The 10,884-nt window shown below is 41.0% G+C and overlaps 1 protein-coding gene across 2 annotated transcripts; it reads right to left on the bottom strand.

Moving 5' to 3' along the window:
- Positions 1-1,156: 1,156 nt before the first annotated feature.
- gata5 (GATA binding protein 5) lies at positions 1,157-10,492 on the bottom strand. Of its 2 annotated transcripts, none has more exons than XM_028012898.1 (7): positions 10,262-10,492; positions 8,347-8,966; positions 5,293-5,462; positions 3,900-4,025; positions 3,620-3,704; positions 3,367-3,494; positions 1,157-2,428 (listed from the first exon to the last, which is right to left on the bottom strand). In XM_028012898.1, the coding sequence occupies exons 2-7, from the start codon at positions 8,831-8,833 to the stop codon at positions 2,309-2,311; spliced, it is 1,116 nt and encodes a 371-aa protein (XP_027868699.1). In that variant the 5' UTR covers positions 8,834-8,966; positions 10,262-10,492; the 3' UTR covers positions 1,157-2,308. The 2 variants fall into 2 exon arrangements, with proteins under 2 accessions (XP_027868699.1, XP_027868614.1); XM_028012813.1 differs by having other exon boundaries at positions 3,900-4,028; positions 10,262-10,491.
- Between the last annotated feature and the right edge of the window lie 392 nt (positions 10,493-10,884).

Raw genomic sequence — 10,884 nt, 5'->3', positions numbered from 1 at the left:
GCTTCATGTTGTCACACAGATTCTTATAGGAGCAATATTATGAATTTTCCAGGCATATAGTCCCATTTACACAGTCAACTCACTACGTTACATTCAGTGGCAGGGTGGTACATAAGCAAGGCTAATATATTTTTAGACAATAAATATAATGGGATCATATCAAAGCAGTTTTCATAGAGGAAGAGTGGTGATAGAGCTGATGTTTTGTTTAGAAGATAATATGTTTTGGGAAACCATATTTTTCTGAAAATGGGACATTATATCTATGAGGTAGAAATATTGATTATATTATGAAAGGGACTGTTATATGTGTTTTACAGGCGCATAGTGCCATTTCATAGCACAATCAAGTAATTATGTTAACATCAATTGTTTTAAAAATGCTACATATATCAAATATGACATAAAAGTTTATTTTACTTCCTAATTTATCGGCTTGAAATTGGGCCTCTGTCTCTTTAAAAGGTAGGATGAGGCTTTACATTTTCAGCTGAGAAAACAAAGACGATTTTATTTTTTTATCAAATAAAAATAGGGGAAAATGAAAGTGTCCAGATGATGAGCTCAGTGGCCTTCATTGAAAAGTGAAACAACATTGACATATAGACACCAACTGATATATAAATATAATTGAAAGGTTGCTGGGATTGATCAAATGGGCCAAATACCCTTAACTTTCATTGTCTAGGTTTAGGTTGCATTTGTCTAGAACATATTAGTTTATTATATATTCTTGGCTGTATATATATATATATATATATATATATATATATATATATATATATATATATATATATATATATATATATAAAGCAATGCCTGCATATGTGTCGACATAACAGACAATTGTTTGCATGGGAGGATTCTTTAAAATGGTTAGTTATGTAGAACGCCGCAGCCAGGCCTCCGACACAAAAACTTCGGGTTTCCACATAGAACTCCACTGTAGATGCAAATACACTGGATTTTTGTTTATGTCAGATGCTATTAAAATAATCATTTCACGAATGTCTCGGGGGTTTTTATGTACTATTTGCTGTTTGATTGTTGTATCATTTTATTGTGAATCGCTGTGATGTTTATATCTTGAAGGTGCCATAAAAATAGAGGTTTACTCATTTAAACCTGTGCATGTGTGGAATGAAAAAAAGCTATGTTCAGAATATTAATTCTATAAAATTATATCCTATGTTTATTAACCTGGACAGATTTCAAATGTCATCCACAAAATAAAATAGCAACGGAAACAGAAAGCTCTTCAGAAAATCCACACACAGTCTCTTATCAACCAAACACGAATAATTACATTGTGATTACAATCATTTCACACTGTTTCTTTTTTAGTTTTTATTTGCCTTAAAAAATAATTTTGAAAAGAAAAAATTGATTCATTGCACTTTCATCGCTGTTGAATCAATAAAATTGAAAACATTTGGTAGTTGGACGTTTTCATCTGACATTTACAAGACTTTTTCTCCCCCCCCGCTGTTCTGCTAAAGTAAGTCTAAGACGTAGCTCGTAGCTCGGGCGCAAACAGCCGTTCTGTGAGCGGAACGGTGAGCAGTGGTTTACAACCGGCTGGTTTTAGTGTCCACAATGACTTTTAACTGTCCTTATCTCAACATAAATAATGTGCCTGTAAACGTTAATCATCTACACGCTGGTAATGAGACATGTTCAACAGCCATAAAGAGTTATTTTCAGTCTGTTTTTTTTTTTTTTAAAGATTCCTCTGAAAAATAACCCGCTGGAATTGTTTTTGAAAGCAGAGAGGATGGACACAAAGCAACAACTAAGAGGAAAAAAAAATTACAATAAAATTATTTAATAGCTCTAAAATTAGGTTATTGCATCCTTATCTTTTAGCGTTCCACTTGAATGTCTTTGCATTGATGTCCTCTGTTTAGTGTAATGTTTCTCCAAAAACATTTCTCATTAGGAAATAGGTAGTTGATGTTGGATGTATTGAGGAGATAGAGCTTGCTGGATGGACATCAGTCCAAGTCCTTAGCTCTTCCTAAGTTGTTTATAAGTTTGCTGCAGATTGTGTTTTGAAAGTCCTACTACAATCCACTCCTGGTTCGTCATTTACAGCCAGTGTTTCCAATAAAAATCCAAGATTACTTGGTCGTAGGTAGTTGTTTCTTTTTTTTTTGTTTTGTTTTTTTGCATTCTGCCCGTTTTGATCCATATTAGAACGGTTTTCCCACAGCTTCGGAGTCAGTGGAAGTTGCTTCGGGATGAGGAGGATTGTCCTTTCAGTGACGTTCGAGTTAGCCGGTGAGCTAGTCCTGCTGTCTGGGGATGCTCATGCTTGAGACAGAGCACACCAGGAATTCTGCGGAGCCATCGACGTCGGGGTAAAAGGATAATCCTCGTATTTAATGTCCACGTGTCCGGATGCCGTACTGTCTAGCTGTGAGGCGGTCTGCAGAAAGGAAGGAGACAAAAGCTTCATTAGCTAACAAAGCTACTCTTACTAGATATTTAACAAAAAACATCTTAGGAGAGACAGATTACACTATAGCTTGCACGCAGCTAAAATACTCTATTTGTGTCCTTTTCTTTGTATCTGACTAAAACTTGTATGTTAACGTACAATATTTGAATTAAAAAGTGATTGTCCCCAGTTGTCCCTTGTGTTCCCTGATCAGTCCCTGTGTGTCTCTTGTTCCCTGCTGGATTCTTGTCGTGGTTATTTCATTTGTTCCTGTGTTGTGCTGTTCCAGTGCTACCAGTGTCTCAGTTCCTTGCCTCATTTTCTCACCTGTGCTGCCTGGACTCCTGCACACCTTTTTGGTCACCATTAAAAATATATTTTTTTCATCACAACCTGGGTCCAACCGCATCCATCCTCGCCACAAATCGACCCATATTCACGTCACCAATAGATAGTCAGCTGTATTTGTTTGGGTTTTTTTTTCTTTCTTTTTTATTATTAAAATAGAGGACCACCGCCTATTTAGGGTTTAGTATTTAAGAATATTCTTTTTGGAATGGAACTCTGGATTTATTGAATGTTGAAATTGTTACATTCATTGCTGTAGTGGTTTCCACTGTGTGCACTGATGCATAACAAGGTATATTTGGTGTGTAAACTATTAAGAGTTGCAGTTATAAGCATTTTTAAAAGCGGTAAAAGCAGTTGTGAATTTTAGTTATGGTCCCTAAGCCCAACAAATACTGGGGAGATCAGTGAATATTCCTCAGCCAAATTCTGTAAGGAGTGATAAGCGTCTCGTTGTTAAAAGTTATCAGGGGTTTTTTTCTCCATCATAAAAATTCTCTAAGTCAAATGATTTAGTATCGCTTGTATTCTCCATCCTGTATGGAGTGTCAGAAGAATGTGATGGGAGGAAGGGTTACCTGAGAGCCAGATGTGATGCTCTGCCCTGCGTAGGGCGACGGGGCCATGCTGGGTTCACTTTTAATGGTGGAGGCGTGTTCGGAGACCGACAGGGAGGATGGGGAGCTAGTGTCAGAGGTGATGGAGCCTAAAAACAAAACAGGAAAATCATTCACGCTCGTTATGTTGTGTCCATTTTTAATGCTCTTCTTTTTTCTGTCCTCAAGACTGCTTATGATTTGACCAATCCGATTCCTGTGCGTGGGGCCCGACCTGTGGACGCTTTAGTCTTCGGTATCTTGGGTTTACGCTTCCTTGTCTGAATGCTTTCTTTCTTCATGGCCAGAGGTCTGGGCACCTGGAGGGAGTACAGCAATGCATGAGCTGGGCTTCCCTCCCAAACCCCAGCACAACAGGAGCCACAGAGTGTGTTATGTCAACTCACAAAAGCCCTTCTCCCACACATCACAGCGACCTCCATGCCCCCTGTGAGACTCTATCTTCGCCGACGCAGCGAGTTCATTAAAGGCGTGTTGGTGTTGGTGTGACCTACCCCATGCAGCTTCATGTAGAGGCCGCAGGCGTTACAGACGGGCTCTCCCTCAGCGTTGCGTCGCCATAACGTGGTGGTGCTGGTGTGGCAGTTGGTGCAACACAGGCCGGCCCGGCGGGACGTGGTCTGCTGCAGCACACACACACACACACACACAAAAAAGGCTCAAACAGAGGACGGTATGCTTCACACTCTCCTCTCTAACAATAATTTGTCCCGAAAACATGAATAACTTCTTGTTTTTCTAGCACTGAGTTCAAAAAGCTGTGGGGCTGCAAAGAGCCTTGTCTAAAAACGACACACATCAAGGACAAGGTCAGCGTAGGACAAATAAAAACAGGGAGAGAGAGAAATGCCCACAGTGGAAGCTCACAACCACATCTGCTGTGAGAAGGAGGAAAGTTCCTGGGAAATAAAACAGAGCCGTGAAGATTTGGTTGGCACCCAAAAAAACACGCTGGACATCATTTACAAAACCATGAACATTCCAATTAGCATTTTATAACCGCTTCATCAACATTTAGCAATCGGCAAGTTCATATTAAAATGACATGAGGAGTAAATTATGGGAGGGTAAATGGCTGAAGCCTATACGGAAAATAATTAGGGGGAAAAGAAAGAATTTTGACTTAAAAAAAACAAAACAAAACAAAAAACAACAACTTCTGTGGACAAAAGAATAATCAATTTCTGAGATTAAAGTAAGGAATGTTTCGTTCCGGTGCCTGTAAATCATCTTTCATAGATTTCAGCTATTTCATCGTACACATTCTGAAAACAACTGGTCAGAAGATGCTTTTTGATTAAGATGTTCATAAATTATTTCTCATCGATTAGTTGATTCTTGTTCTTTTTCAGTTAGTTAACGCACAAATAGAAAACACATTTGGAAGATTAACTGCTAACAGGATAAATGACAATTTACGATTTATCCTGATTTGATCATTTTGATTGTGTCCTTAAATTGTATTTTGTTTTTCTCTTGAATTGTCCAAAAAAAGATATTCATAAAAGTTCACTTTCTGGCCCAAATATGTTATTTCCTAGCTTGATTGCTAGGAAATTACTGTAGCTATCTATCTTTCAATATAATATTATGGAAGATAGATGCAATATTATATTGCAAGCGCTCTCTCTCTCTATATATATATACAGTATACAGTATATATACAGTATATACCTCTTTATATATCCACCCCTTCTGTGGGGTTATTCATGCTCAGAAACAACAACAACAACAACAACAACAACAATAATAATAATAATAATAATAATAATAATAATAATAATAATAATAATAATAATAATAATAGTTTTATTCACTTCTTGATATTCTTCCCATTGTAACTTTTTTAATGACCTCTTTAGAACCGGTTCCTTCTGGCAGTCTTACCAGCCGTTTCTGGGGCTTGATGAGCGGCCTGTTGATGCCGTTCATCTTGTGGTAGAGGCCGCAGGCGTTGCACAGGTAGTGACCGGTGCCGTCCCTGCGCCACAGCGGCGTGGACACGGAGCCGCAGTTCACGCACTCTCTGCCCTCTGCGGGCATGTCGTCCATCAGCTCTGACGGAAGAAAGGAAGGAGACCTCCGTCAGATAACAAAGGTGCTCCCTGATGCTCAAAGGATCAGTTCTAAAATCACAATATTCCCATCTAAGTTCGACATTGAAAACAAATAAGAGCGTGGACGGCATATAGGGTCACCGGTTCCAGGCCAGTGCGTGACAAATAACCCGCAGAGGAATGTAACCCCACGCTCTTTCTCCTCCGCGCCGCGTGATGCGGAGATCAAACTGCTCTACCAGTGAGTCGGGAGAGACAGAAGAATGGGGGTGAAGGTGGGGGGAGCTATCGGGGGGAAGGTTATCAGGAGGATCCAGGATTCGCCCATCATCCATCACGGCTCTGACAGAGGACGGGCTCCGGCCTCTAGCCGGCCGAGTTCCTTCTTGGAGCCGCAGATAGAGCGGGCTTTAAGTCCGGGCTGGGCCGCTCTCTACTCCTCCCTTTAGCTGGTGGAGTTGGTTCATAGTTAAGTTGTTGAGAAAGAGGCATCATGCGCTGAGGATTGCGTAGCAATGCATACCAATTAGCATGGAAAATAATAAGGGCGACTGACTGTTTGGTAATATGTTGGGCCTTAAACAACAGGTCTGTGTGACTGTTGCTGCTCAATGCAGTGGACCCGGGTTCGATTCCCAGCCATGGATTGTCTCCTGGATGTCTGGCTGTTTCCTGTGAGAACACTGAGAACGGAGGCCGCAGAAACCGGGTTTTTTTTCTTAAAAAAAAAAAAGCTGGATTATAAGCATAAAAATATACTGCTCAAAAAAATAAAGGGAACACTTTAAGTGTTAAACACCTGTTTAAGTGTTCCCTTTATTTTTTTGAGCAGTGTATATTTAAACAGCTCTGGAAAAAAATAAGCGACCCCTTAAAATGATCAGTTTCTCTGATTTTACTTTTCATAGGCATACGTTTGAGTAAAATGAACATTGTTCATTTTATTCTATGACATGTCTAAGATATGCCAGGCAAAAATGTAGTATTTATTTCCAAAGAATGAGAAATGGTCAAAATAACAACAACAACAACAACAAAAAGACGCAGGGCTTTCAGACCTCAAATAATGCAAAGAAAACGAGTTCATACTCATTTAGAAAAAAACAATACTAATGTTTGAACTCAGGAAGAGTTCAGAAATCAACATTTGGTGGAAAAGCAGTGAGGTTTTGAGTGGGATTCAGTGCAGTAGTCTGTTAAATGTTTCCAGAGCTGTATATTTCTTATAACTTAAACAATTTTATGTACCAATTTATTATTTTTTTTTGTCAGTAATCTTTTCCTTAACGCCTATTTTGAGGGACTCCTTCTTGAAATTGTCTCTACAGATTGATTGTTTGATTTATTTAGCACATAATTATTTTGTGACTTTAAAACTGTGAGGAAACAAGCATTATGTTTTATTAACTAAAATATCTGCTTTTCTCAAAAATAAAAACAGTGTACATGTATTTTAAAGAGAGGAATAATTCCAATCTCCAATTTATTTTGGAAAGGAGGGAGAGTGTGAACTCTGAAGTTACATTCATTCCAAACAAACAAAGAAAAACACAGAACAGGGCCTTGCTGAAGGTAACTTCCATCTGCAGATTCAGCCAAAGCGACACATTTGAACTGCGAACACATTTAAAAATGACACCAGTTCAGTTTTGCTGCTTCGTCCCGACAGAAGCTGTTTTAGTTCCTGTTGTTTCTTTGTAACACAGAAGGACAAACCGCGTGAGCAGAGCGATCTCAACAATAAGTTAGACTCAAATTGCATCAAATAAATTCTGTCAAAAAAATAAAAATAGCTGCCAGCTGGGTTTTTTTTGTTTTGTTTTTTTTTGGATTGGAGAGATTTTAAGTTACCAGTGTGAAAACTGTAAGGAGTGTGTCAGGTTAAATCTTCCTTGAAAGTGAAACGTGTTTTAATTTTAAGTGGCCTGTGTTTGAGCTTCATGTAGTTACAGTGTTGAAATTACAAAGAAAAATGTAGAATCAACTCACAATATAAAAGAATCTCAGGTAGAGAAACTCAAACCGGTCCACTTTGCCCTAATTAAAGTTAAATCTATTTGAAATTTATAAATCAATCTGCAGCATCTCTGCCACTTTAATCTTTTGAGTTGCATCCATCTCGTTCTGAGAGATGATAATATTCCCAGAATAAACATGCCCGTATAGCTGCTCTTTAATTAACCAGAGAGGAAAATGAGATTGAGCTCAAGAGGATCCCCTCCCTCCTCCCCCACCCAAACCTCCACTCTTCACTCCCTGCAAGGTGGAGAGGCTGAGGCGGACCAAGGTGAGAAGAACTGCACCAAACTCTCAGCAGCTCAGCGTTCACTGGTGTGTATTGAACCTTCGCTCTGAGGTTCTGGGATTAAATTAACACGTTAATTGATCGCTTTGGGAGAGCCTCTGCTTCGGAGAATGTGGATTGTCTCGACCTGACGAGGCATTGTTCAGTGGAGGTGCTCTGATTGGGGCTGTTTCTGGGCCTCTGATCGAATCTCGGAGCGCGTTACACGAGCGTCATGCAGCCGCAGGGCTCTCCGTCACCTCCTGTAATAAATAACCCGGCGAGGCCCGATAAGAGCATTCTTAAAGAGACAGTCGCTCGTATAGTTAAGAGAAGCTTCTTAGAGAATTGAGATGGAGGAAAAAAAAAAACAAAGTTGGATTCAAGGTTCAAAGGTAAATTCGAACTAAAACAATACGAGAAGCTTTGATATGTCGAAATAATAATAATAAAAAAATTATATATACCCGGAAAATTAAAGTTAGTGTTTTTCCTCCCCGAATTAAATAGAATGAAATTAAAATCTTTACAAGCTAGACTTGATGTAACTCCTTTAAACTTCCGGAACATAACTCGACTCAGATTCGGTTCTACACTCACCCAGACTGGACCTCCGTCCGCCCAGAGCTCCCTGCCGGCCCTGCAGACTGATCACCCCGCTCTCGAAGGGCCCCGGCGTCCAGGAGGACGTGGCCATCTCCGGGCTCATGTAAGCGTACGGGCTGGAGTAGGACCCCCCCACGGAGCGCACCAGCGCCCCTCCGTACTGGCTCTGGTAGCCGCCGTCCCGCCCGGGGTTGGTGCTGACCGGCGGGCTGTGCGAGTAGGAGAAGCCGTGCGGAGGGTGAGGGCTGCTGGGGGCGAAGGAGGAGCCGTCAGCGGCGCACTGAGCCCAGCCGTGGTGCCCGGCCAGGCCGTGGGACTGGTGGGTCGACTCGCAGGTCTGCAGGTAGGGCAGGGTGGGCAGCATGGCCGGGACCCTGGTGGTGGGGACGTACACCGGGGAGCTGGCCGAGGGGTGGATGTAGTTCCCGGTGTCGTGGGGGTACGGGGACTGGTTGGAGGTCAGGGCCAGGCTTTGGTACATTCTGAGACTTTTAGCCTTAATACGAATCGAAGGAAGACAGATGGAGATCCGACTGTCCCCTAACCGGAGAACGTTCCTTTCCTTTTGAACCAGCGGCTCTTCAACAAACTTCTACAGATTCTCCCAACCCACTCTGGCAAAAGAAAGCAACCAGAAAAAAACAAGAACACATTTTTAATTCTTATCAAGCACCCAATACGGACCATATTCGTAGTGTTAACACAGGACTTCTTCCACTGAAACAGATCATCAGAGTGACAACAGCACAAGAAAGATTTTTTTGGATTCAATGCTTAAAAAACCTCCAACTGTTTCACTTTATCTCAAAACTAGACACCAGTACTTTAATTTGGGAAAAATTTAAGAAGGCTTTTAAGAGGCACCTAAATGAGTCGAATTACAATCGAATTGAAACTGCTCCACTTATTCAATTAAATTAATCAAATTCTACCGATTAAGATCGTGACATGGTTTTCCAACATGCTAAAAAGGAAACTGAAAATAACACATTGGTTTGTGATTAAGTCATAAAACCTTGAGGAAAGTGACATGAAAACGTTTCCCCTTCCAAGATGTGCTGCTTCTGCTGCCTCGGGTTCAGCTAAAGATATTCAACTTGAATAAAACTGCACAAAACAGAACAAAACTGTCTCTACCACAGGGCGAATGACAGAGTCCTGCTGAACGCTGCGCAAAAAATAAATGAGGGAGACCTGACCGAATCAACCTTTTCAGTTCAATTCTGACAAAAATGTTAAGGATTAAATATAATGACAGATGTTAAAGTTGTCTGAATATACGACACATTTTAATGTCTAACATTCACGGGTGTTCAGAATTCCTTTTTATAGTGCATGCCCTAGTTTTCTTAAAATTGGAAAATTGTCAATAAACGAGTATATATTTCTCTTGTTTTGTTTAAAAATTTCAATTATAGAGATATATTTTTTCTCTTTTTGTAATTTTACAACAACTGAAAATAGAATGTATTTATATGTAAATTTTTTATATTATTTCGCCTATAAATAACAGGCCAGATAGGCCGATATTACTTCTCACATGCATTCGATTTTTTTTTTGATTATTCGAAGCGCACAAAAGCAACAAAGACGCATTAGAATATTAATAATCAACAATCATCGATATGCATCAGTCATATTTTACTCTCATCGCCCTCGCTTGACGTGAAACGGATTAAAACGACATTAAGCGCCGCTGCTATCTGTCGAGGCGCAGATAGAGCGCAGGTCCTCCGGCCTCATTACATCCCGACCCGAGCGGAAACCGAATCGGTCCACATTTATCTCTTCCCCGATTGCAGATTATTTTTTTTCCTTCTAAGAATAGAAACTCAAATCGCATAAAAAAAAGGTTGATAATGGCTCCTGCTTCTCTCCGTTCCCAGGCCTCTCGGAGTAATTATCTCACCAGATAAGGACGGTCCGGTGATAAAGCGGTCCGGTTTCCCCCCTCAGCAGAGACCCGGCCTCAAGAGACGAGCTCAGCCGGGCAAACCTTGACCACCCCGCACAGACACGGAGCCTTCCCCCAGCTCTGTGTGTTTGTGCGTAAAAAAAAAAAAAAGAAAAAAGAAAGAAAAGTTGGAGATGATGGAACCGAGGTTGCAGCTGTTGGGTGATTCTCCCCCCCCCCCTCCCCTTCCGCCCCCCTTTTGTTTGGATCCGCTGATCGCTGCAGCGCGTCTCTTCCTCTCGGTGTATCTCCAGATAGCTGCTGCCGCTGATAAGTTTTGTTATGGGTGTGCGCCTCTGCGCTCTCCTACTGGAACATTTGTACTGGGGAGGAAAAAAAAAAAGAAAGAAAGAAACACGTGACGCAAGCCGCCGCTCCGAGGTAGGCCAAGGTGGGGAGGAGAGGAAAAGGTAAAGGGGAGGTTCATTCTGCAGCGGAGGGCCCAACGCTCCGCTGTATGGGGGTCGAATAAGGGGGCCCCGCTTTCACCAGCGTCCTGAGTTAGCTGTTCATTCTAAAAACATTCTAATGTTTTTTAATTATAGATTTTGTTAAAGGGATTTTCTTCAACCTCTACA

Source organism: Xiphophorus couchianus, chromosome 1, assembly GCF_001444195.1.
Source record: "Xiphophorus couchianus chromosome 1, X_couchianus-1.0, whole genome shotgun sequence".
Lineage (NCBI taxonomy): Eukaryota > Metazoa > Chordata > Actinopteri > Cyprinodontiformes > Poeciliidae > Xiphophorus > Xiphophorus couchianus.
Note: the sequence above shows the minus strand (reverse complement) of the source record. Positions and strands in the feature narration are given on the sequence as shown.

Coding starts and splice junctions, on each gene's coding strand:
- gata5 (XM_028012813.1), bottom strand. CDS start 8,833: ATGTACCAAAGCCTGGCCCTGACCTCCAACCAGTCCCCGTACCCCCAC. Junction 5,463..8,346: donor CGGACGGAGGTCCAGTCTGG/GTGAGTGTAGAA, acceptor TTCTTCCGTCAG/AGCTGATGGACGACATGCCC. Junction 4,029..5,292: donor TCAAGCCCCAGAAACGGCTG/GTAAGACTGCCA, acceptor TGTGTGCTGCAG/CAGACCACGTCCCGCCGGGC.